Genomic DNA, 26636 nt, shown 5'->3' on the forward strand with positions numbered 1-26636 from the left:
TGGGGGGCAGGGGCTGGGGTAGGGCCTCTGCCCCCCTGGCTGGCAGGCGCAGGCAGGATGCAGGCTGGGGAGCAGGAGCTTTGGTCCATCGGCTCTGTGATAGCCCAGCGCTCAGCAGGAGAAGATGAGCTCCAGCTGAGAGTAGCCCATCCGCCCTGCAAGGGCGGGTTAAGCAGAGGAGCTGCAAAGCATCCTGGGATGCGAGGGGATCTGGGATAGAAGTCTGATAGACCAGTCTAACCTAAACTGGTATTACCTCCATTCAGGTCTATCTTAGACAAGATCCCATGCCTCAAACGGTCTACACGCACTGAACTTCTGTTCTCTTACAGGTTTAGGATGGTTTCCAATGACTTATGCCAGTTTATGTGTAATGTCTGTGCCTAGCCACACAGTATAATTTAACACTTTTATTCTGTTTAGCTTAAGCTCTGAAAAGCATTGTGGCGTAATATTATCTAATCTGGAATAGCCTGGAACTGTTAGATTACATTTGATTTTATTTCTACAGACAAATAGGTGTATTGCCTCATTTATAACCAAGAAAACCTCACTTTGGTAGGGATTTTTGTAGTGCTGCATTTCTTTGGTGCTTTGCAAGACTTATTAATCTGTTTTGAAAGCAGAGGTGGAAAAGATAATATTTAATCATTCTTGTTATAAGCAATTGTCTAGTAAAACCAGCAAAAGCCACTTGTCTAGCAGAGTTGGCCTTTTAAGTGGAAGCCAAAACAACCCATAATTTAATGTAGAAGATAAGGTTGGGGTTACCCACTGAAAGTGACTTATCAATGTAAGTCTGAGAAGCAAAGCCAGCAAAAGAAGAAAAAGTCTTCTAAGCCATCTACCTTGATCTTATATAACCTAGATATCAATAATGTTCAGAAAACTACCCAAATGATACAGTGCCCATTGTGAAATTATGCTCTGCTAGCAGTGTTGCACTTAAAAAACAAATTTCTAAACCCTAGTGCTTTAAGAATTGACACAACACTCAGTTGATGAATAGCAGAAAGACTTGCTTTAGTAACTACCAACATACCATGAAACTGACAGAAAAACAAAAGACTTTTCCTTAATAATCAATAAATGAGCTATTACAGTCCTTGTATTATCTTAGTTGCACAGAGATTTTTACCCAATGCAGGCAGGAAGCAGTTCTTGTACAGCCTCATGGTGTGGGTCCAGCTGGTGGCTGGGTGGCAGGATGGCTTCTTGATCTTCCCTGGAATGCAGACATCGTGCTAGCAGTTCTGTCTTGCTTTTTATACTGTTTTAACTGTATAGCTTCAAAGCATTTCTTCTTGATAGTTGGTTAATCAAAGTCTGAAGAAAGCAGGCAAGGACAGAATTAACATATTACAATTCTATCCTTTCTGTGTGTTTGCAGAGTTTGCAAGCTTGTGATCAGTTTGAAATCAAATGGGATGGATATTGATTGAGCGAGGTACCTTTAGGAAGTTAATCACAGAATACTGTTTTTCAATAGTTATTTTAACAATGGAGCCTAATAAATAGCTGCACCAAATGGCTTATGGAGATAGTGAAGATCAGAGACCATTGGATACAATAGGTGTGAGCTTTAGGAGGATACACTGGTTTAGCATAATAAACAGTTAGAAATTGACTGCCTATTTTGAGAAATATGTTTTAATTAATGAATACAAATGTGAGGCAGTGAGGATCAGAAGTTAGATGCAGTCATGTAGACTGATTTAGCATAATAAACATTTAGACATTTGTAAAACTTTAGACAGATAGTGGATATTTGCTTTGGGAAATAGCTCTTAATCAAAGGGAAAATGTGTTTTTCAGGATATATTAACATTCATGTTTTCAGTGCACTTTGGCTTTTCTTGTCTCTTGCAGGCTTTGCTTTGAAGTGGTTATTTTAGTTCTTTTGTTTCCTTTAATGAGACTTAGCTCAATTGAGATGTAGATGTAGTTGGGAGGTTTCTCCCCAGGCCCTTGGCTTCCTGGGTTGCTCTCTGAGTCTTGTTACATACATGCAATGTGTGTGTCAGGTCTTTGCCAATTATTTTAACCATCATTTATAATGTTTGGCTCAGGTGTGGTAGAAGGCTGAGGACTGTTATTATGACTGTTATGTATCTTATGGCATGGGTCTGGTATTTGGTGCTGCAAGCACTCCACTTTCTCTTACATCTAATGGGTTGCAAGCCAATAGCGGAGTTTGATTTTCTTTGTGGCAGGCTTGTTACCAAAACCCAATCCTGCTCCAGCCACCTTCTTGCATTTTTGTGCAAGAGGCACTGTTTCACACTTCCACAGCTTTCGTAGTCAGCAAGCAGTATACTACACAGTTTAATACTATACTGCATTGTTGTTTGGAAGGCAAGAATATAGGGCCACAGCTTTTGGGAGTGACATGTTTACATCAGTATAATTTACACTGGCTTTGCATTTTGGTGTAAATTATTCCAGGGTACAGAGCAGACAGATGACCAGTTTATCCTAGAGTACCAGACTGTAGGCTGCTATTACAGTGCCTAACCACTAGGGCTGGGTACAGGCAGTCAGAAAGCCTGAGGCTGAATTGATTCAGTCTTTGCAGGTTAGTCTAAGCTGCACAGATTAAATTGAAACAGAAGTGAGCAGACATTTACCTTTAATTCACAAAATGCAAACACATGCCTGCAGTGGCTCAGGCCAGAAGCTGGGGGTTGCTAGAGCACAGCTCTCTGGCTGTGTTAGCTTTATCTTCCTGCTGCCCCCGCGGTCTCTAGGATTTGCAGTCCAGAATTACACAGCAAGATTCTGCAGGGTTGCTCATCACTTCCTCTTCCTGCTTCCAGGTGCTTCTGGGGTTTGCAGTCCACAGTTGCAGCCGGCAGTAAGTTTGAGTGGGGGAAGAGGTGTTTAACACCCCTCCATGGTCCCAGACCCCAGCTGGGGTTTGCCTGGGGGGAGGCAGCCCCTTCCCCCCCGCATAGATTAGGCAACATCCCCAGCCAGGCTTGCCCCCTCCCCTTGTCAGTCAGCCCTCACTCCCCCATCCAGGGAGCAGAAGAGCGAAGAGCGGGGCCAGCCCAAGCATGCTGGGATGCTGGGGGACTGTGAGTTAACTTGAACAAGGAAGGGGTCTGAGACAGAAGTTTCATAAACCGATTTGACCCAAATCAGTTAAGTCTGACGCCACATTCAACCACATTTATTTTAAAACAGTTTCAGCCATTTTGAAATTGGTTTATGTGGACAGAGCTTCTGTTCTGTTACAGGTTTAAACCAGTTTCTGATCACTTAAACCAGTTTATGTGTAACTTCTGTTCCTAGCCCAGTGACAGGGAGCAAGTGACAATTTAAGCAAATGTAGGTTAGACAGACACTTGTCTGGGATGGTTTAGTCAGGGATGATCCAGCCTTGAGCAGGGGCAGGACTAGATAACCTTGTGAAAGCTTTTCCAGCCCTACTTTCCTATGATCCCTGGGATGGGCAGCTAAATATTACAAACTGTGGACACTCAATATATAGGTTGATGCAACGTGCACTGAGGTATGTTTTTTGTGTTACATGAGAGTAGAACAGTTTAAATCAGTGAGACTGTAAGTTATACATCTGCTCCTCTCTTACACGGTATAGCTTGATTATACCCATATAAACGGGTTGTCTGTTCTTACCCAAAGCTAAGCAAAATGTGGGGTACACTAAATAAGTCTCATGCATTCTTCTGTTTCTTCAGTTCCACTTTTAACTAGCAAATTGGCACTATACTTTCTTTGAACTCATATCATTTAAAGTCACAGTCTACATCTTCATAAGAACTGCAAAATATTGATCCAGTTCCATTTGGCTGCATGTACTATCACTGCAGTTAATTGTATATCAGCTGACTGTCTACTACAGCTTACTGACTCCATCCTACACACACCTGCATAACTTAACAATAAAATAAATACGTAAATAGGCAAGAAACTAGCAAAACGATGTCCATTTAATTAACTGCTTCAGAAGAGACTTTGCAGCTTTCAGCTTTCGAAACTATATGTAAAAGAACTATATGTTTGAAAATACCAAAGCCTTTACTATAATAGCTTGTAGATTGTGCAGAATTTCAAATGTCAGCAAGCGTGTTCTCTCTTCAGTGTTCAAAACGGCTAATTACAGTAACAGTGCTCTGTTTATGTGCAGGCATGGCTTAGTCCGGTCTTGTCCCCATTCTTTTTGATAAGGAGCCTGATTGTTCTTCCTGGGTTTACATGGTGAAGCTCATTAGTTTGGAGAATGCACAAAGACTGGAGATTTCTTAGAGACATCTGGCACAATACAAGATAGCAGTGCACCTGAATGAGTTAATATATTTTATGTTTTCATAAAGGAGTAAACTGTTGCCGTTATACTCCATATGAATCATTAGCAATTTTAGGTCAACTGAGAGTAAAATTCCTCTATATCCAACATAGATTTTGGGGTCAGTTTTGAATAAGACTACCTCTGCCTCGATAGACTTGGCGCTTAGACTGTGTCTTTTCTTGATTGTTTCTTGGTGAGATGGTTGGGGTCTCCCAGTGCAGGAGGAAGGAGCACAGAGCAAAGGGGAGAAACACCAGGAGCAGGATGCACAAAGAGCATCTCCTATGGGGAGCTCTTATATGGTAGTAATTCATGTTGATTGCTTCCTGTAATAAGCTAGGAGCCCAGAACTCCTCACCAAAGCCATTTTGTAAGAGTTCTGTTCAGAGGGTAGCCTTGCTTGTGTGATCGTGTTATATGTTCTCATCTTCTTTCCTCTCATTAATTAGTCTGACAGTCTTGTGCCTTTGGCTGGCTAAAGCAAAGCTGGAACAGGTGCACAATGACTGCCTGGGCTGTCTCTTCACACCAGTTGGCTTAGGGATGAGGGCTGCTGGCTTGATCCTGTTTCTCTTCTGTCCCCAACTTTTTAAAGCATTCATCCTATTCCTGAGGTCTGTCCATTTTCCCCATTTTTTTTTTTTCAGTGAGGAGCCTAAGCATGCTCTTCCTGGACTTATACCGTGGGTGGCCTTTTCATTTTGTCACTGCTTGCCTGTAGTTATGCAAGCTAAGATAATGATAAAGTTAATAGTCTTGTGCTTCAGGGAGCTAGCTGCTTAGCTGCTGACTTCTTCCATGTTGCCCAACTGTCTTGATGGTGAAACTGCCAGAACACAAGAGGATACCAGTCTATCAGCTCTTTTCATCTGATATCCAAGCAACATAAACTGTGTAAACCCGCGAGTATAATATGTAATATTGAGGGATTTATAGTTTCATAGTCGTTAGGGGCTGGAAGGGACCTTACAGAGCATCGGGTCTAGCCCTGCTGCACTTGAGCAGGAAAGATGGCTGAGATCAGATGACCCCAGCAAGATGGGCATCAAGACGTTTTTTGAAGAGGATTAAGAGAGACAGAAACTCTAGCATACTGTGCACATCTAAAATACCTGAGGTACGTGGTCATGCTGCTTTTCAGTGGTCCTCATTTCCCTATTCTGCTGCTGTATTTGAGCAGAGTGGTTCTATTTTACATGATCGACGGTGTATTTCTCATTATGCAGCAAGGCTATGAATCTCATTGCGTTTTGGATATATTGCCTATGAATTATCAGACTACTGTACCTTGAGGTACATTTTCAAGAAGGAAACATAATTACTTCAGAAGCCATAAAGTGGCTTTGTGCTACTGTTTTTTAGAGCTCAGCAGATTTTATGTAGTGCCTGAATTATTAATGGAAATAAATTGGAAGAGAAAGCTCTGTGGTCTTGCAGTCTGTCTCAAGCAAGCGGTAGTTGGTCGACTGTGCAGAGAAAGGCAGTTCCCTTTGAAGCAATGAGTGATCAGGTCCTTGGTGAAGAGCCCTACCATGAGAATGGCTTGTGCCAGTATGCGCAGAAGATCACTGCTTGCTTTGGAGGTATGGGTAAGGGATCTTTAAAGATGAGAGGCCTGAGATGAAAACGATATCTGCAAAATGCAACTATTCTAGATTTTCTGAGCCGGTGTGCACAAGTTGTACCGTAGCTGCCTTTTGGGGGCTCTGCTATATTGATAAGCTGCTTCCTACCTGCAGCTTCTGTCTGCTACATATTTAATATTTGTAGGCAGTTGTACAGTACCTCACTAAGTGGCTGTTGCTGTGTGAATGAATTGTGGATAACTAAGTGCTGGAACTTGAGCTGCATGATTAAACCTATATGAATTTGACATTTTACTGTAGCTAGAGAAGTTTGATTCCTTTGGACATGAGCGCACATTTCAGAACTCTTGTGTCTCTGCTGATTTTCCAGGCTGTTCTGTTCTTTAGCGTTGCTGGGTTAGCTGTCTTTCTTCACATAAATGTTCAGTCATTGCTTCATTTCCATTTGTGTAAAGGCAGCTTCTTTTTATTCTCTGTCAGCCGAGAACAGACCATTACATGGGGAAATGTATAATCCCGTCACCTTGGATAGATCCATCAGATGCCGTTTTAGATTGTGTAATAGTATCTTGATGTTTTGCTGCAAATTGGTGTGGAAGTCGACTCTTCTGCTACTAATTTGCTTGTTGTGGTGGGGGGGTGTTTTCTCCTCCTCTTGGTTTCTACTGGGCTGGTCTGATTAACTTTTATTTCATAATCCTATTTTCTGTGCAGTGAGAGATAATAAAATTACACTGAAACACATTAGGGGGAATTTTGGTTCTGATGACAGAAGCAATAAAGGCAGCATTACATATACAATATACATTGCTGACTTTGAGTGAAATGAGGGGCAAGTTCATCCCTGATTAACGTCATTTAAGTCAGCCTGCAATGACACTGGCCCCAATCTTACGTATGAATTGCTGCTCTCTTCAGTGAGTTCATTGTTCCTTTGTGCAGTTTCTTTAGTATAATCAAGTTTGCAGTTATTTGTCGTCTTAGCAATCTCAACACAGAAAAAAATGTTGCAGGTTGCATTTGAAGTGTGCTTGTGTGCAAGGTATTTCTTTTCTCATCGGGACAGCTCTTTATTTCTAAAGCTGTTTTGGCCCCAAGTAATGTATGTGTTGTGTTCCCTTCTCGCATGTTTGGGCCAAACTGAACTCTTGAGTATAGCTGCTTTGGGGGTCAACCAAAACTTGAGCCTAGCTATGAATAGCCTAGCTGTCTTCTATAAAGAGCAGAGGCATAACACCAAACACTCAGGACTGTATTATTTAGGTTCTGGAAATGACCTGAACTTTATGGCTAGTGGTTCTTAACTGCTTAATTAATTACCCAGTTAGTACTGGGGATGTTGCCTATAGGTGGCTTTGGTAGGAAGCAGGCTGTGTTCCCCAGGACCTACAGCAAGACAGCTATCAGGAATTGTTCTGACAGCTGAAACATTCCCTTACGGAAAGTTAAATCTGCTTTTGTTGCTTGTATTTCCTGCCATTTGATTTTTGTTCTGCTGGGAGTCAATCCTTTATTTATTTATTTATGGTGGGTGTTTGCTAGAGGTTTGCCTGTATCCCTTGGAGCCTAGTTAGCTCCGTATAAGGGTTGGGTCACAGTGCTTGGTATAGCTCACTGTACATTGCTCCTGTTGCCTATCAAGAGGAAATATCGTGCAAATAATCTGCATTGTGTGCTACACCCCAGAGGGTGGTTTTCCACGTAGGAGTTGAGACTCAGGAGAAGGGAGCCTGCCTGTGCTATAGGTCCCTTGAAGACTCGGTCCCCAAGGCTGTCATCCATCACTGTAGAAGGGGACAAGTCCACAACTCCAGGGTATGTATGATGAAACCATCCCTGCCATTCTTCATTTCTTATCACTGGGAGCCTTCTCAGCCAACTTCCAGACCGCCCTGAGTTTGACCTGGGGAGCTCTTTTGTTATCTCAGTCTTCTCAGTTCTGTTTTACTTACTCCTAGTCCTTGACATGTTGCATTAAGCAGGCAGGATGCAGATTCTTAAAGAGAAATCCTCTGGTTAAGAATCGCACTGCTCTGCAGCAGAAAGGGCTTTGCGAGTAATAATTAGAGTATCCAGGGCCAGATGATAGTTATCAGAGATCAGCTGTGGTGGGCAGTGCAGGAATGGGGCATTGTTGTAGCAGGTACTCTCAGGGCAGGGTGACCTTGTTTGCGAATACAGAACCAAGATGCTTGTGTGGAGATGTGGCTTAGGGTCACTATGTGGTGGTGCAAAGACAAAATCCTGGTATGTGCTGGTGCTGTTAGGAAGTGCCTCTGGGTCAACAGCAACACCAGCCCCTTGCTGTTGGAGCAAAGGGTTTTCCCCACTGAGGATTTTGTATGAGTTTATCATTATACAAAAGCTCACTCAGAAGAAAAGAGCTGCTTGGATACTCTGTCCATTTGTTTAACTGTTCTTTTTCTTCTCTCCAGATCCTTCCTTGCACTGAATGCTTGTCCCGCTGGACTGTTTGGATCTGGCGCACACATAGAAAAATTGTGCTTGGTATTGCATTGCAACCTGCATGTAGATAAACAAACTATTTTATAGTTAGGGAAGGTGGTTTGATCGCTGTGACCATCTGGGACCTTTGGGTGCCTGTAGAGAAGATCCAGATCCTTAGATACAGGCATGTGACTAGGGAAACAGGAACTACCCTGGTGAATCCAGGGTATGTGGTCACTTTGTCTGAGCTGCTTTCTGCCACGGATGAGGAGAGAGAGGCCTCTGTTGCACTTTTTGAAATGGTTCTGGTGCCTTGTGCACCTTGATGCAACTCTGTTCGTCATGGAAGAGGAATAATGATAGAAAGGGCTCTGAGCTCAGTGGTTTCTGCTCCCATTGGAGAAGCCACCGCCAGTGGCCTAACTACCCTGGGGCACTTCTGTTGAGGCAGTGCAGGGACTGGAAGTTGGTGTGTATCAGAAGGTGCACTTTTTATGCCATTCTGTCACCTTTCTCGCACCTCATGCAGCCCCCTTGGAAATGCCCATAAGTCACTTAAGAGTTAAAACTGCAGTCATGCAGTCGTGAATTGCAACACCTGATAAAGGGAGTTGTCAGTAATGACTCTGCACTGCTGTTACAAAGCAAGATTACAGGAAAAAACTGTTGCTGCTTCTGGCTCTGACCATTGCTCCACAGTAGATGCCAATAGCTTTAATGCTTTTTAGGTTGTGCATTGCCCTGTGTTGCTGCCACGCAAGTGAGCTGGGAAGGGGGAATGAGGATGGTTGGTGGTTAGAGTAGAAGCTGATATTTTTCTATTTCAGTTCTTCCACAGATGAATTGCTAGTTTTTCTGTTGCTTGGTTTATCCAGCAGTACATAGGGATAATAATGTTGTCCTGATCAGTGCGGTACATGTGAGCTTGGCTGGTCATAGTCCCCCTCACTTCAAATAGACGGGAGCCCTGTCTTCAGCTTCACTCATAGAAGCAATTCCCTTTTGGAGGAAGATGCTTTTCATTCTCTGCTCCGTATATTGAATTCCAGTGACCCTGGTGTTCAACGCAGTGCTGTGAAACTTAATTCTCCTGCATTTGTTGGGAGCTGGGTTCAATTCTGATGAAAGGTGCTGTAGAAAGAACCACGGTGGTTATGTTTGAGTGGGGTCCTTCTCTAGTGTATAAGCTTTCGTTTCACTGAAATCAGTGCAGCTTTACCAAGTTGTGCTAGCTGAGGATGTGAGCTGCTGTGTTGGTGAGTAAGTTATAAAACCCAGGGAAAAGTGTTTACTGGAAATCCTGGTCAAGGTTACATTCAGTGTTACCAATAGCACTGAGTAGCGCTGCTATAAGGAAAGCCCTCTAATGAAGTTCTGGATTGACAAAACAGTATATTGGTTTAAAACTACTAAAAAAAAGCCCATCTCTCCCCTTAGTCCTGCCTTACAAGAAATAGTATCTGCATAGGTGTGTGAGGAAGAGTTAAATGATAACTTCTACAGTGGTTTCTTCCTGTTTTTTTGGTAAGATGACTGTTTTGGTGTCTTGTAACTCCATACTTGCATAGAAGCAGTACCAGTACTTTTGGGATTATGTTGCACTTTGCTCTGCAGCTCTCTGTCATGACATTTTAAATCTCTTTGAGAAAATTGAGAACTAAACATCAGGCACCTTCCTGACTCTTTCCTTGTAGGATTTTTAATAGGATTTGGATCAACCAAGGCCTGGCCTGTTTATAACCAGCAGTGCCGTGACACAGACAATAAATATGCTTTTGTTCCTTTTTATCTCTTGCTTTGGAATTTTCTGTGGCTCTCGAATGCCCGGTTGATGATTAACTTTGCCTTTACCCAAGGGAGAAAAAATGCCTCCAATGATTAGATTAGAAGGCACTGGAATGGAATTAGGGTACATGCATGTGAACGAGGCAGGGCGAGCCAGCAGTACAGTACGATGAGACGGGTGACAGAGAGACAATGGGACTGGGGAGTCGTGCCTGAAAGGGGAGAAGGGGATGCTATGAGAAGATCATAGGAGCTGCAGAAAGGATTTCCTCCAAGGAAACCTGCTTCTGGAGGACAGCTGTTCAGCCTCTGTAAAGTTTTCAGAAAACAGGGGCAGATACCTTTTGTATAATACACATGGAGCCCCACATGGGAAAAGGATACAGTAGATTAAAGGCCCAGATGTGCATGTGTGGCTTATCATGCTTCTGCCATAATAAGATTTTAACACACAAAGGTTATTTTTTTTGAGAACTAATCCTCTTATAGCCCTCAGCTACATTCTTCCTCTTGCCCTGCATATTAATCCAGTTTTTTTCAAATGCTCTGTTTGCTTCTGCTTTGGGTTTATGGATTCTTCTTGGATGAGTTGCTGATTACAATGGTTTTAGATGGCAGTCACCTGACCAAGCACACCGTCATAATCTCTCCAAGATAATCACTAAAAATATAGCTTTTGTAATCCCCTTTTCTGGACAAGAAAAAAAAGATAAAAACTGTGAGCACAGTGTTATAAGAAATATAAGACTGACCACACATCCCCAGTATTGTCCCCCCTAGGTGCTAGAAATGCCATCTTTCCTGACCTTAAATGGCGTTGGAAAGCTCCATGGACCTGGTAAAAGTCAAGAACTGGTGTTGAGGAAAGTGAAGTTCAGGAACTCTATCAAAAGGACTGCAGTTGTTGTGGATGGGGACTACTCGGAGGTCCTGTATCTCATTCCCAAGAAGTTTGTGCTGAAGCAGCTGCCCTGCTTGAATCTGGATGATTACTACTGGTGTGAACAATTATTTGAAAGTCCTGAAGGTATGGGTAAGCGAGAGAACTAGCATCAGTCTGGTCTGCGTTCATTGAATAGCTTGAATAGTCTTATCAGCTAAGCATAGTCAAGTTAGCTCATTGCAGTTTAGCAGACAGATATTTTCCGACAGTACAGTTTAGGAACAGTTGTTGCAGTGACAGAGATGCTGCAAAAGAACTGGTCGAAAAGACTCAAAGTGGCTGATGGATTTGGGTGGGTCCATCGGGATGTCTTGCGCTGGATTTTCTTTGGAAGTGTTGAGAACCTCGTATTTCAGTTCAAGTCAAGGGAGAGAGAGGGGGTTTCAGGTAATCTCATCTCTGAGGCATCTCAAGCCTGGAACCAAAGTGACTAATAACATCCAGAGTTGTTGCTGTAAAGATAAGGTAGCTTTGCAGTTGGAGTCTGGGGAAATCAGTCCTGGGAGGTTTCTCTTCTATTCACAGCTGGATGACCTCAGTAACACTGAGTTCTCCTTTGACCATGATGATACTCCCCTTCGATGCTCTGTAAAGATAACGGGATAAAATAATATAGTTTCAGTCCTGCTTTTTTTCTAGATACTAATGAAGGGAGAAATACAGAAGGTCAGTAGGAATAGATTAGAGTCAGCTCTGAGGTGGGGGAAAGAGGTTACAGTTGAGAAGTATGAAAGTTTCAGATTGCTTTAGCCCACTGCCGTGCGCAGACTGCTGTTCTGGAGCCTCTTGCTTAGGGGAGCTTGTTCTGCCTTCGCCAAGGGAAGGGCCCGCCTTCCCACGTATGCTTTTGTAGGGCAGTTGCAGTTGTGGTGCTGACACGATGCCTCTGGAGGTGGTGCAGGGGACTGTTAGCAGGCAGAGGGCTCTACTCTGCTACTAAGGTAATGAAGGTACCTGACTTGGTAGATCATGCAGAAGTTAAAAACAGGCGAACTTTATACCATGAACTTCAGATAAAGATTCTTTAAAAATGTGTCTCATCCCTCTTTTACAGATGGTAAAATTTTAGACCCAGAAAATTATAGTTTGAGACCAAACAGCTGGAGCATGGACAAATTATCGAGAGTGAAAAGGGCCTGGGAACGTTCCCCATGGCAGTGGACGTGCAGTAATTGCCCGTGTGCCTGCTCTTACTCTGTGGTAAGTGAAAGCTAAACTGAGGTAAACTAGCTCTATTTCATTCGGGGCTAAGCTGGCCAGGTTTAGCTTTTGCTTTCTATGCGGTAAGAACAGGCACGTGGAAAGATGCTGCTGAACAGTTGCTGAGCGGTAATTTCTTGTCCCTTTTTAACTCGCTGTGATGTATTTGTTTGTCCGTGCCCTCAGTTTGTGGCAGAGAGAATCCAGGTCTCCCCATGCTTTGCCCTGCTTCAACCCTAGACACTGCTGCTCCCTTTAAACATCTAAGTGACTTGTTCTGAAATCAATATTAAATCGGTGCATGAGTTTCTTTGGAACACGTGACTTCATGCAAGGGTTTATCCTAGAAAAGCATCTGCCACAGGGACCAATTACTCAGTCCCTTTGATATAAAGTAAGATATTTTTAGAAATGAGGTTGTTAATACTTACTGCTGCCTTAAGAGCCCTTTGGAGCTGGGACTTGTAAGTGGAAGTAAATGTAATGCATGCACCGTAGCTACGTAACATGGCTCTCCCGTCAAGGTTGTTTATTAAAAGCAGGGAGCTGACACAACTGGTTGGCAGTACTTCTGCATTCACAGCACCATGTTCATTGTGAAGATGGGGGCGGGGGGAGAGTTGTGGAAGAAATGAGATCTGATTTGGAATACAATGCAAGCTGTTTGGGATCTGCTTGAGGACATGCTTCACCTGTGTTGCTTCTGTTCCTATTAGGAACACAGAGAAAGAGAGAGAATCACAAATGACACGCCAGATCTGTACCGGGAAGGGTTTGAGTAGTGACTGGACTACTCAAAGAGCTATGACCAACCGTAAAATTGTGAGAGGCCAGTTTGTCCTTGAGGTTCACAGTAACTAGAAGGATAGGAAGTGCCTTCATTACTAAACAACTCATGGACAGTGCATATGAAAAATCAGGGTCTGTCTGTTGATGTGCTGCCTTAATCGTACCCCTGAGTTCTTATTTATACATCCAGGCCAGACATATAGTTCATTTTAATCCTTCCCTTGCTTTGAGAGTTACCTTGAAGTCTATGGTCACCCCATTCCCGGGGCAGTCAGTTCCACCCCCAGCCCTCGCTTTCCTTTTAAAGACAATAAAATCGACATGCACGTTTTCATCCAACTAGTCGAACAAAAAGGTAACTTCCTCTTTCTAATAAAAGTTACTAGCAAGATGCTCTGCTGATTTGTGACCACCCAGAAAGCTAAAAAAAAGAGCTCTGCTGGGAGATGCGTGTCCCCGTGGGTTTCTTGAATCGGTTGCATCTCCTGAACCTAGTCACCTGCAGTTTGATGGCAAAGTCTGACTGATGCTTGCTGCTGTGACTCGCATGGTGGACATGCAGTCTGATATCCCCTGTGTCCCTGGGGATCGGTTAGGAAATATTTCCCTATCTTTAGCAGCTCAAGAAAGTCTCTCATATGCAGGTCATTCTTGTTTGATGGTGGAAAACATACATGCCAAGCGGTTGCCTCTACTGGGCAAGGATTTTTAGCTTGCGATGGGCTTCCCTTAAGGTTTATTATTTCATCATCGCCTGGTATCATTCTGTTCTGCACAAATGCACACTTCTATATCTGCTAACTCAACACAAGAAGGACCTCACCTGTCATTCTGGATACTCAGTGCGTTGTGAGTAATTGGTTTATTAAAAATACATTTTTAATTAAGACCTTGTCTGCCTTAGCTAATGAGTTCAGCAGAAGCATAACAAGATGGGAAGGAGCCTTTGTCTGACCAACACCCTGGTTTGCTGTGATGGGGATTTTTGGAGAGAGCAATCTCAAAGAGGTTTTAACTCAGGGTTGATAAATTAGTCAATAAGCATGTAATGGATTGTATGAAGGATGATTTCAGCAACTCAAGAAGACAGCACCTTTTTCCAAAGAGCTCCATCTTGGAAAGAGCAGTAAAGCAACTAAGCAAATGTAGTGGTGTAATAAGGCAAGCAGGTGCTGTCTCTCTCGGGTGGGGGGGACACGCTCCACAGTTTCAGTTGTCAGTGGTTACTAGCAGGGGAGCTGGACTGGTGCAAACCCTTAACATAGCTGAACAGGGCAGCTCTAAGCTAAAGTTTTCAGTGGTGCTGTTTATTCCAGATTCAGATGCAATTCATGGACTAAATTATGGATTACAGCAATGCAGCTTTCCCGGCAGGTTGGCTGCTGACAGCTGAAAGCCAGGACCAGCAAGGCTGACAACGGTAGACCAAATATTGATCATCAGTACACAGATGGAGGTCTCAATTCTTCCCTGTTGTGCAGTTTACGCCACTGCAAACCCAGGGAGTGTGCTACCATTTGGATGTGGTGAATTCTCACGCCGTTTTGAACTGGTATGAATTACCCTGCAAAGTGTGCTTGTGTGAAGGGTCGTCTTGCAAGTGAAGCTGTGAGACACAAAAGGTATTTCTGGCTGATGTTTGCCAGTCAGTTTTTATTAAATGAACGGCTGGATCTTGGTCTCTGGGTCAGATGGGCGTGCATCCAAAAAAAGAAAAGTTATCAGCTAAAACCAACACCCATATTGGTGGCTTGAAATCTGAGGGCCTCACCTGCTTTCTCCTTCATCTGAAAAGTATGGGACATCTGGGTAGAGAATGGGGTGAGGAAGTTACTTTAATTCTGTACCTGCGTGGACCTTGACCAGCCTGGTAACTTGAATCTTTTGTCTATTAGGAAAAGCTTTGGTTTATACAGTTAGCCTTTATGGCCTTAATTTTCCTGTGAAGCCAGTTAGTTAATGAGAATCCATAACGAGTATAAAGACTGTAGCTTTTCAAGCACCAGTGTGGAGGCAGTTACCATATGATTTTGACCTATATTCCCCACTTTGTCTTGTCTCATGAAAAGAGACTAAACCTTAAAAGAGTGTTACAGTTCTGCTTCTTTCTGCCTCTTGTAGCGCTCCTGTGGATCAGGTAAGGGCGCTTTGACGCTGGGCTTGTTCACTCTCCATGGTACTGCCTCCCGTTGCTCTCAGATGCTCATAGCACATCTAAGAAGGATGCTCTTGTTAAGAGCGTGGACTACGGCGCCCAGTGAGCCGTCACTAAAAAAGCCGACATTTCCTTGCAGTCGGCACCAATTGAGGCTCAGCTGGCTTTTCAAGGCTTTACTCTGGTGTCAGTTGTAATGTGCTGAAACGTAGCATTTTGCTGTTGTGGGTTTCAGGGAGCTGAGCAGGTGGCAAGTGTAAGGCAGCTGGGGCAGGCTGGAGGAATCTTGAGGGGAAAGGAGAGGGAAGATCAGACTGTGACAGAAGTGCCAAAAAGACCAACTCGAAGCGCCTGATCTATATAGATGCTGGGTGACCTGGGCAGACTAATGCGATGGCTCTTCTGGGCATGTGCTGCACTCAAGGCATGCCAAACTGAAAGTAAAGCACTGTTTTTGGTTGTTTTTTTCAGCTGTAAGCAGCCAAAGACTCTATTGTAATCTTGTCATGGCAGCTCCACCTCCTGCTAGAAATGTCTAAATTATTGTAGCTCCTTATCAAGGATAATTTGATGTATTTATATGATCTACAGTCATTGCATCTTAATGCTGACTTGTGGTCTTGTCAGGTCTCATGAGCTAAACTGGGTTAAGCCCGGTATGTGCTGGAACAGGAGAAAGGAACATTAAATTAAGTAGTTGGCACTCGTATCTCTGAGACAGTGGCTACGTCTACACAAGATGCTAACTACGCAGTAGCCTAATAACATTGCAGTGTAGGATGCTGAGCAGAAAACATGCTAACATGCTACTGTGCAGTAATATCAAGCTACTGTACAATAAGTGTCACTAAAAACCCATGCGCCGGCACTGCTGTGCAGTATCTCAAGTTACTGCACATTGATTTAGTACTTGGTTAACCAAATACTAAATTTAATATGCAGTAACTATGGCAGACGTGTAGGTGTGCCTACTGTTGGATGACACAAAGTGCTGTGGGAAGATGTGCTGCTTGTTGGAGAATTGTTGTTCCTGGTTGCTAGCAGCTGTGCAGGTGAAGTCCTGCTTGGGGTCTGTCCTGGGCCTACGTGTAGTCAATAGGTTAATTCTATGGCATGATTAATACCATAAAGTACTGTTACAGAATTTGCGAATAATGTCATATATTTATTGTCTGTGAAGAACCTAGGGGAGTGTTTCAACCCCCTAGAAGACAGGATCAGAATTCAAGGTGATTGTGACAAATGGGGGAGAGAGTTCAAAATCAACAAGTGCAAAATGGTGCACGTACGTAGGAGAAAACAAATGTGCAAATACAAACTGGGGAACACGCAGCTAGGCAAGGCTTGGGAGTTTATAGTGGACTGCAAACTAAACATGGGTCAGCAATGTATTGCTTTGGCCCAAGTTGCAGTACTTACCTTGCAGTACGTTACCAGGAGTTTCATGTGAAAATGTGGAATAAGTATTCCACTTTACTTAGCGCTGGTGAGGCATCATTTGGAATCCAGTTTTGGGCACCACACTTGTAGAAAGATGTTAGCAGCTTGGAGAGAGTCCCTGAAAAGACCAGGAGTGATAAGTGGTTTGAAAACATGTCCTACAAACAAAGATTCAAGGTTTGTTTAGTCTAGCAAGGAGAAGACCAAGAGGAGACATGGGAGTATGTAAAAGGTTGTTAAAAAGATACGGCTGATTACTTGTTCTCTGTGGCCACTGGGCGTAGAGCAAGTTTGGCTTAATTTGAAACAACAAAAATGTAGGAATGACTTTCTAACTGTTTGTGTTAAATTGCTCTAGGACTGTTGTGAAACCTCCTTTATTGGAAAAAGGTTGAGCACCACTGATATAACACAATTTTCTCATGTCACCAAAGGAAAAGATGATGCAGAGGTAGCTGCTGCTTTTTATGGAGTATCAAGCATGATTGTCTTCTGACCATGAAGAATCAAGCCAGGTCTCTTGGCTTCACTATTGTGGATACTAGCCAGTTAGAGGTTACATTAAGTACATGGATCCCACAGTACCGGTTTTCTGGTGCACACACAGTCTTTGGAGACTGCTTTTTGTTTGCCATCTCAGAACATGGGCCTACTAACAAAACTTTCCTCGTAGGGATGTAATTTAAAAATATTCAGACTTATTTAGGGAATTACTACATTTCTAGCAAATGAAAAACTGTGAAACTTTTTTTTCTGTTTTTAGGGAAGTTTCTTTTTATGGAACATTAAAAATAGCTTTTACCAGTATAAGTGAGCAGGCGATTTAAAAAGAGATCTGAGCACTAGGAATTAAATAGATCATACAATACAGAGTAAAAATTGTGTGTCTTCCGCATTTGATTTTTTCCCCTTTAAAAATAACTATGGAATTTGATTTAGAAGTAGTAATGATGATGCAGGATTATTGAATTCACTGAGCCATGAGATCAGCTATGAAGTAAAGCAGAGCATAGTGCACCAGACCCACTCCAATAACTGTTAATTGCCTGATAACCAGTGAGGCTAATGTGGTTGTTGCAGGAGGTAAGGGCTGCAGGAACTCGGACCATACCGTGCACAGAGGAAGAACTTTGCTCACCGGTGGAAGGTCTTTCTGAGGCCCCCCACACTGCTTAAGTCATGTGCGTGTGGTAGCTCTGCGCTGGGTCGCAGGTGGGATGGCCAAAGTGAGGCGCTGGTATCGTTTCTACATCACTGACACTTCCCAGTGCAATCTGTTGAAGAAGGCTAAAGATGGGCTATAAGGCCACTGGAACTATGATAATACAAAGTCAGTAGCCAGGAAAGGCTGTAGAGGGGTATGAAATGGCTTTTTCTGGCTATTATCTGAAGTAACGGTCACGGAGGGAGTCCTACTGCAGTCTCACAGTCTGTCCAGAGACAGGAGGGAGGTTGGTAGCACTTTCTTTGCAGATGCTGGGAGCTCCGCGAGACCAACGTAAGAGCCATTACGAAAGCACGTAGAGCAGAAGCAAGTGCAAGTGTGAAGGAACTGCAGCAGTCGGCAATGACTCCATTCCGTTCAGTGGATTTGCATTCTCTTTTACTAGTGTCTGTGCTTTGTGATAAGCACTCCCAATTGTGCTGGGATCACGGGACAGAAAACAGCCACGTGTCCAAGCTGCAGATGTGGTCGGATTTGGGGGCGTGATGTGCTCAGGGGGAACAGGAGCCAGGATACGGTCATTAGCAAAGTCAAGAATGCTGAAACCAGAGACTGCGCTTTCCGAAGGGCACTGACAGTTGTAAGTGCTCGGGGGCTGTTGCGCGAAATCTCTTCCCGCTGAAGCAGGCATGGTTAATCCCTGGTAACAGTGGGTCACCTTCCATGTGAAAGCATGGGAGAGGAGGACTTTGTTTCCTGGGAGAGGACGAATTCTCCAGTGCCTCAAGTCCAGACTCCATAATGGTACGGGCTCTTAATTGACTCGGGCAGTGCAGCAATTAAGCCTTGGCGGGCTTTGTTGCCAGAGCTGTGCACACCGGCCCTTTTTTCCAGAGGCCAGTGGACATTGAGGACATAGGGATTTTTCTAGATATAATTTAACAAAACTTTCTTGTTTTATAGTTTCCAAGAATCTGTTCCTTCATTTGTCAATGAGGAAATGGGAGTTAAGTGTGTAACAGTTGCATGCTGCTGTTTATAAGCCATTGTCTCATCTGTAAGGTATGAGAGCAAGATAAAGTTTTTGACAGCCAGCTTTTGAAATTAAAAAAAAAAACCAATCTGAGATTCTGGTTTACTCAGTTGCTTATTCGATCATATTTTTGCACATGTGTTTATGGGTGGATGATGCCCAACCCTTTGAATATTGGTCGAATTTCATTGCAGCAAGTATCCTTTTTAAGAGGCAAGAAAACCACCTTTTTGTCTGAATTTGTTGACCTGATGCTACAAGGGAAACGAGCCTTGTTTGGTAACATCTTTTGTTGGAGGAACAGCCAAGATGACTATCACTGAAAACAACTAGAAGAGAAAATATTTTATCCCTCTGCCTTTCATTCCCATGCATTTGAAAGCCCTGATAAGAGGAAGGAGAAATCTCATGGTTAAGACACTGGAAAGTCACTTGCATCTGAGTTCAGTATTCAGTCGGTGTGCAAGGTGCACCTGTACCCTGCCATTGCCTTCTGGCAGACTTACTGTGTGACCTTGGGCAAATTACTTGATTTGACTGCTTCACTTCCCATCCACAAAAGAGGGGAATAATAATTCTTTTCTCCTGCCCTTCCTCTGCTTTACCTGTAAGCCCTTTGAAGCTGGTCTCTCATAAGGGCAGCAAGGGCTCTTATCGATCCATTCTCAAAGGGCTCCCATAATATCTGCGAATGGCAGAATGGCTGCTTTATTGCAGTGCATTTGCTGCCTGTGGAGGCAGGTCTTTCACATGGCTACAGAAGAAAAAGCTACTTTTCAGGAAAATTCAACTATAAACCAGCAATAATTTGTAGAAGAATTCAAGTATAGTACTTGAAATCATTCTAATTCCTTGGACCATTTCCCTTTAATAGTCTTGTCTTGGGTCAAGAAAAAGCTAAAACAAATTTGATTCTGTTCTTCCCCATTCTTGAAATATCCTCAGCCTGATCCTCAGGTGTTTTCTGAGCGTACAACTTATGTCTTCATAGTCAAATAACAATCAGTTTTGGTTACCGTTCTCGTATGCCTGCTGCTATGTACTCATCATGTCTCATTCGCTTTGACTGTGGAAAGAGAGCACTCCATTAAATTAAAATCGTGGAGTGCAAAAAAGGTTCTTGAAAGCAAATAGCATTGTTTCCCCTTTCCTCTGGAAGATGATGCACCTCGATAGAGCAGCTGTTGGTTTCCAGAACGCCTGGTTACTGCCCACGTTCTCCCGTTGTGGGGTGTTTGTATAGATCCAGAGTGATAGGGGAGGGACCGGTGATAGCCTAAGGTTTTTTAAGCAATGAGATCAAAACACAAAAACAGCTCAGGCATAAATGTGTAATATATTTGCCTTTATTTATAATACCAGCAACCGTTATTATATCCTTTGACTTGGGAATAAATTACATTTGTCTTCCAACCCCTCCAGTGTAATTTACTGCCGTGTGAGTTTTAAAGCTATTTTTATGTGCATGTTAAAGGATAACATTGCAGTTCTGCCTGGATGACTGATAGTCCTCCACGTAGCCCCGGGTGCTAATCTCTAACACATGTGAAAAATGGGAGTAGTGGGCTTGGACAACAAAAAAGTCCAGATACCGGCAGTTAGCTTACATGTCAGCAGCTGCTAAAGTGAAAAATGAATGATAAATGTCCATGCAAACCTTCGGAGAGTGTCTAAAGTTCACAGCAAAGGGTTAATATTATCCATGTGTGTAACGCCTTCTGGCATTAAACAGCAAAGCAGAGCTAGTATTTATGAATGAAGGTCAGGCGTGCCCCCTTCAAGACCCTGTCCGACTCACTGTTTGAAGAATCGTGTGATTAAGAGCACTGCGAGGTTGAGCTGCATGCTGGAGTGGTCTGTGATGTGTCAGAAATGTGATGTGATGCACAGGACTCGGGGGTTGAAGGGATTTCGCCCATCTTCACCCGTTCAGGCTATTCTTAGTAACGCACTGAGTCACAGAAGGAAGAATGTCAAACTGCTCAGGCTGTTTCTCTTACACATCAGGCAGCTAACAATAGCAACCAAGCCTAGATCTGCCAGGCGTTTTTTTCCCAGACAATTCCCTGCTCTTGTCTTTTTATTTAAATAAGGGATTTGGTTGAACGAGAAACACCATGACAGACAGGCTGGTTTATTTTATTTTTCTGTTGCTCTGGGTAATATCTATAGGAAGAATTTTGCAATATTTGCAGTAAATAAAATCTAACGCTCTCTATATGTTCTGTCTCTCCAGGATACATCAGCCATCTGCCACTGTCAGAATAGTGGCTGCATTTTGATTCTCTATTTCTAAACTTTTCTGTTCCCTAAATAAAAGCCTTAAGAAGGAATTCCATTATGGTGGCCTTAGTTTTCATCCAGCTTTAGCTTTCAAACGTCAGCGCTTTGGCTTAATGCAGAACATTGCTGGGAACCAAAACCTCCTAAGTATTAAATCCAGGCCTTCCACTGACTTGTGTCCCCTTGGGAGTCTCTTAACTTCTCTGCTTCACTTTTTTACATCTTTAAAACATGGATGACAAAAATGTACCTGAGAAGGGTGTAGGAAGGATTACTTCATGTGTATAAAGTGACTTGTAGATAACTATTATGAACGAAGCTGTTTGGAAAAGGGAAATCGGGTGTGTAAATACAGCATTGCCAATGTTGAGTGTCCAAAAACTAAGTCAGGCCTTCAAGAGCCACGAGGCAGGCTTAAAATAATGAGCTGGTTTTTTTTAGAGTAACACATTTCAGATTTTTAAATGTGCCTTTGGTTTTTGAATCAGGCACTCTGGTTTTAAGCTCTTACCTATAACCATAGGGAGAAACTTTAAAAAAAATAAAAACCGGTGGTCTCCTGTAATCATATGACTGGAAGAGCTGGAGATTTAAGGAAAAACAATAAATATTATGAGACTAGTCATAATGCATAAAACTCTTGATCGCTTTGTTCAATCTGGTGACCAACACAAAAAGCACAAGATCCCATTAGAAGTCTGTGCTTAAGAGACTGAAAGTTGTAAAAAGACTGGTTGGATGCCAGGTTTCAGCAGCGCTTTGTTGATTTGACATGCATGCTTGCTTTGGAGTAATTTATAGGTAGTGTCACTTTCCTAGGCAGTGCCTTCAGATTCCTGAGCACTTGTGATTTTTGACAATGCTCGTAATTTTCTTTTCTTTTCCTTTTTTTTTTTTTTAAAAAAAAGGAAAGAATGAAAGAATTTAGACCTTACAAATATTTTACCTCCAACATACAGGGGTCACCAGAGCTGCACAAAGAAATGTCACGTTTTACCTTCTGGTTTTTGCTCCTAAACCCAGTTGCCCTGTAGACAGATCTGTGACAGTTCACAGAGCTTTGTGTGTTGTTCACCTGACTACTTTTTAACACTGCAGTGTCTTTCCTTGAAGGCTGTGATGTACAGTTAATTAATACGCCCAATTTGTAGAGATTCTGTAGGTTATTCCACCACGCGCCGTCCTCAGACATTGTTTGGAGAACATCTCAGAGCCTGCGGATGGACGTGGTATCTATGTTTTGAAATCAGGAGCAGGCAGATAAAGAAATCAGCTGAGCTACAGGCAGCATTGCCGTTCTGCAATCCACTTGTGTTGTTTCTGACCATTAATCTGGTTCCGTTTGGTTCAAAGGAAGAAAAATAGAAACTTGTAAATATTAGTCTTGCTCTCCCCCCTCCCCATTTAATCACTTCCTCTAGTTTTCCTCCGTGTCCCTCATTTGCTAGCTGCTGTCAGGGACTTGTGGGAGAGTCTAGCTGCCAGCTCAGCCCTGCTAGGCTGGGGCAATGCAAGGTGGTGTCAGCGACTGGAAATTAGGGACAGGGGAATTTGGCATTTGTTACGCAGCAGCAGCTGTAGCTGGTTGTTTCAGCACAAGGGGCAGAGTCCACGAGCCGCGAGTGAGCTGCCATTAGGCACAGGAAAAGGGAGAGAGGGAGGGAGAGTGAGGAGATAAGAGGCACAAGGAGAAAAGAGACAGTGAGAAGCAGCCAGAGCAGATTTTGTGGGAAATCGAACCAAGGAAGAGAGCTCTCGAGTAAACTGTGGGCTTTTTTCTGTCCCATCCTGGCCACACGTTGCTGGAATAGGAAACGGTGTGTAAATTACCTCGGTTAATCCCTCCTGCCTTCACTCCAAAGAGGACTCGATAGCCATGGTGAAAGAAAAAGGTAATTATATTCATTGATAAGCTTGAGCTGAAATGACCTGGTAGATCAGCTACTATCATCTGAGATGGCAACCTTCAGGGTTCAAGTAAAAATGGGTTGGATTTGATGGCTGCTTTGTTTTCTTTGTGTTCCCCAAGATGTCAATAACTGCAGTGAGCCGTATTAAGTATCTTTGCGCCTGTTTTCCCAGCAGCAAGGTTCGGAGCACACCTCAATCCAAGTGTTTGCACAGCTGAGTTGCCCATACGTGCTTGCTTGCTTTTTTTTTCACATCTTCCGTATGTTGCATATTCTATTAGTTGATTTTAGTATTTGATTTTTTTTTGTCTTTCTCAGAGTGTTTTTGCCACCTAATTTAAAAAATGTAAATGGAATAGTTGCACAGTCAGACAGAACAGAACTTGAAGGGGAGAGGGGTTCACTGTTTCATCTTGTTGTTATAGAGATGGGCTGTTTGGCGTGTCTGGATTTTACAGGCTGTAATGTAGACATTAACTGCACTGGTCTGAGGTCATGCTACAAGTCTTCTACCCAAACAGAAACAAGAGGCTCGGAGGTGGAGGCACTGGGGACTTGGCTGTAGAGTTGCTCCTTCCAGTAGCAGGGATATGAAGTACGTTCTGCTCTTAAATTTGACTCGTGGATTGGAGCTGGACTAGGAGGTTGATAACTTCCCAGGCGCATTCAGAGACCAACATAAGGCTAAAGACAACCTGTGTATACTACAACAGGAATTGATGTCATTTCCCCTTTTTTTTTTTTTAACTCTGTGAAGAGCAGGTGGGTGGGAGCGTGACATGTGAGAAGGGGCAAAGTGGCACATTGGGTTCAGGGGTCAGTAGATTTTCACATTTAAAAACCTTTGTTCCAAATAAGGTAAAGTAGCAAATGAAATGCCTTGAGTCATTTTAACTTGGTCTGTAATGAACATGAACATGACCTGAGTGACCAAACCTGATGTAGCTCAGCTCAGTTAATAGCTTCTGTTAAAGAAAAGCCAGGTCTGGAAAGCAAGTATTGGCTGCCAGTCAGGCTTGAGAGAGATCTTGTAAGGTGGCTCTCCTAGTGATCACCAGCTATATCAGCCTCTAAGAGTATTAATAAACCAGAGGTGGTGGTTTAATGGTCTGAATATTAGCTTTATTGTATGAGGAATACTTGCAGCCATAAGTTTAACTCTCTTTTGGGTAAGTCCGTTCTTCGTGCACCTTGCGATACCTGGGGAAGTGGTGGAGGCTTAGGCAAACCTTAAAGCTGCCAGTCTAAATGCCTATTCAAGACCTCTAGCAAATTAATAAAGCATTCAGCTTTTCCAGTTGCAGTTTTGCCTCTACCCCTGCTTGTTCCCAGGTATATGGACCCCATATCACCCAAGCCTCTGTATAAATTCACTTTGACATCTGATAAGATGGAAGCTATGGTACAAGTTGTAAGAGATTTAACAGGAAATCTTTAATTTTAGTAAAGAGAAGGGGGAGGGAGGGGAGTCTGATAGAATAATGGAGAGAAAATTAAGTAATGAACAGTACATTGAAAATGTCCGGTAGTCTTTAGAATTTAGCTCTTCCCTTCCCCATAGTCCAGTGCACCGTTGTACAATTGCCTTTAGTGTTACTTTTAAATATAAAGCAGGCTTTCAGTTTATATGGGCCATAGACCAAGAGAAAGGGGCTAAGTGCTCTTTTCTAACCACCCCTATAATTCCTTATTACAGAGTAGAAAAGGTCCACAGCCCTCAGCATTTCCCCCCCATTGTGTTTCTGTCTGTCCTTTTGAATTATTTTCAGTCGGTTTCTACAGCTTTTTTTTTTTAATTTTTGCCTTAGCCAGAAGGGCAGCAATTGCGGCTTCTCCAGAGCTGATACAAATGCCATTCCACAGAGCGGTATGCTGTGCGATGGCATGCCGGGCAGTGCAGCTGGCACTCGCTCTTCCAGCCCCGGCGTGAATTCCTCTCTTCTAACGTGACCAAGAATCTCGCAGTCCAGTGGCCTGCGAACCCCTGTTGGTTCACAAACATGCAGGCCAAGCACTAACGGGGCTGGTTTCAGCTAGAAAAAATGCAATCCCAATTCACTGAAGTGCAAACCGGTTAGTAATGGTTTTTAGCAAATTAGCATGGTTCATTATGTTCATATTGCAACATGGTTTCAGTATGTGTCTGGTCAGCTCAGATACGTGCTTAGAAAAATACTGAGGGCAGCACTCTGTCTCCTGCCACCAAACGATGCTGGCTGGATCGTGTTTGACTAACACTGCATTTTCATCCTTCTGAATGCACACTTGTCGTCTTCCAGCTACAGGCCGTATTGATCTAGTTGGTTAGACTAATCTGCCATCATCATCCTGTTGCATGCGAGGGATACCTTGGCCTCATGGTGTCCAGCAACGGAAAGTGCTCTTTGTCATGATCTATCCTCCAGAATTGCCACCTGTCAATCTACGATTTAAACACTAGGCTATACAATACCAAGTTAGTTTGGAGTTCTGCTTTGCTGCATTGTTCAGTCAGTGGATTTGTCTGCAGAGTGAAGCTGAGTGCGCCCATGTTGGGGTTTGAGTCTGAATTTTAATCTAATCATTAGTTACTGTGTTGGCTGAGTTTCAGTGTGAGCTGCGAGTTCTGCCCTGAGCCTTGATTTCTTGGCCAGTGGTTGGAAGGGTGTCCCAGAACCCATCTCAGTGTATACCAAAACTTTTTGCCTCTCCAGAGGGCAACAAGTGTACGCTCCAATAAATGAAGGAATGATTGGACCCTGTTGAGATTTTCACCATGAGAGTCTTTTTTGGGGGGGCCGGGGTGGTAAGAATATATTCTATAGTCTAGAATAAGTTGTACATTGCGTGTGTGTAAATGTAACAGAAGTACAGATCTAGGTAACGTATGTGCGTGACTTAGCACAGTTGTGAATTTTAAACAGTACTGTTAATAATAAAAGACATTATTATTACCGTAATACAACTATTTTCACTCAAAACCCAGTGACAGAGGTGGGCAACATTTTTGGGCCGAGTGCCAAAACCCCCCGTAACCTGGACATGGAAGAAGTTGGTGTGTCAGGGTCGGTTGGCAGGGTAACTGCAAGGGGCCTGATCCTTGTTGTGACAGCGTAGCCCCCGCCCCTTCTCTGCGTGCTCCCTGAGGCATGTGTGCAGCCGCTGCTGGCAACGGGCCAGGCTGGGGCTTTGAACCCCAGTGCAGCTGCCTGCTACAAGTATCCCAGGCTCTGGGCAGCCCTCTGCCACCTGCCACAGAGCCCAGAGCAGGCAACTGCAAGTGGTTGCACCGGGATCTGGAGCATCAGCCCAACTTGTTGCTGGCAGTGGCTGCATGTGCACCTTGGGGAGCACGGTGGGGAAGGGGCCGGGGATGCACTGTCCCTGCTGTGTGCCATGAGGTGTGCATGCAGCCGCTGCTGACCCCTGAGCCAGGCTGGCACTCTGGACCCTGGTGCAGCTGTTTGCAGCTTGCCTGCTGCCTGCTGCGAACAGCCCGGCTCCGTGGTGGCAACAGCTGCTCATGTGCACCAGGGCACATTGCAGGGAAGGGGCTTGGGGCAGTGTAACCCCAGCCCCAGCTGCTCCGTGGCTGGCTGGGGCCTGGG

At 43.6% G+C, this 26636-nt stretch overlaps 1 protein-coding gene and 1 long non-coding RNA gene across 18 annotated transcripts in view; one reads left to right on the top strand and one right to left on the bottom strand.

The window, feature by feature from the left end:
- Positions 1-1193: 1193 nt before the first annotated feature.
- On the bottom strand, positions 1194-25186 carry LOC109323958. Its single transcript, XR_002104800.1, has 3 exons — positions 25176-25186; positions 12517-12523; positions 1194-1326 (listed from the first exon to the last, which is right to left on the bottom strand). It is a non-coding gene; the product is annotated as an uncharacterized LOC109323958 (long non-coding RNA).
- The window catches only part of ABLIM1 (actin binding LIM protein 1), a 182923-nt gene continuing 178893 nt past the window's right edge, over positions 22607-26636 (top strand). For 4 of the 17 annotated variants that reach the window (XM_019555622.1, XM_019555623.1, XM_019555625.1 and 1 more), the window contains exon 1: positions 22608-23031. In XM_019555622.1, coding sequence (XP_019411167.1) covers positions 23016-23031 — 16 coding nt within the window. In that variant the 5' untranslated portion in view covers positions 22608-23015. Of the gene's footprint in view, positions 23032-26636 lie in introns of all 17 variants that reach the window. The other 13 variants (XM_019555629.1, XM_019555637.1, XM_019555638.1 and 10 more) reach the window with 6 other exon arrangements.

This window comes from Crocodylus porosus, unplaced genomic scaffold (assembly GCF_001723895.1).
Source record: "Crocodylus porosus isolate Cpor-Errol unplaced genomic scaffold, CroPor_comp1, whole genome shotgun sequence".
NCBI lineage: Eukaryota > Metazoa > Chordata > Crocodylia > Crocodylidae > Crocodylus > Crocodylus porosus.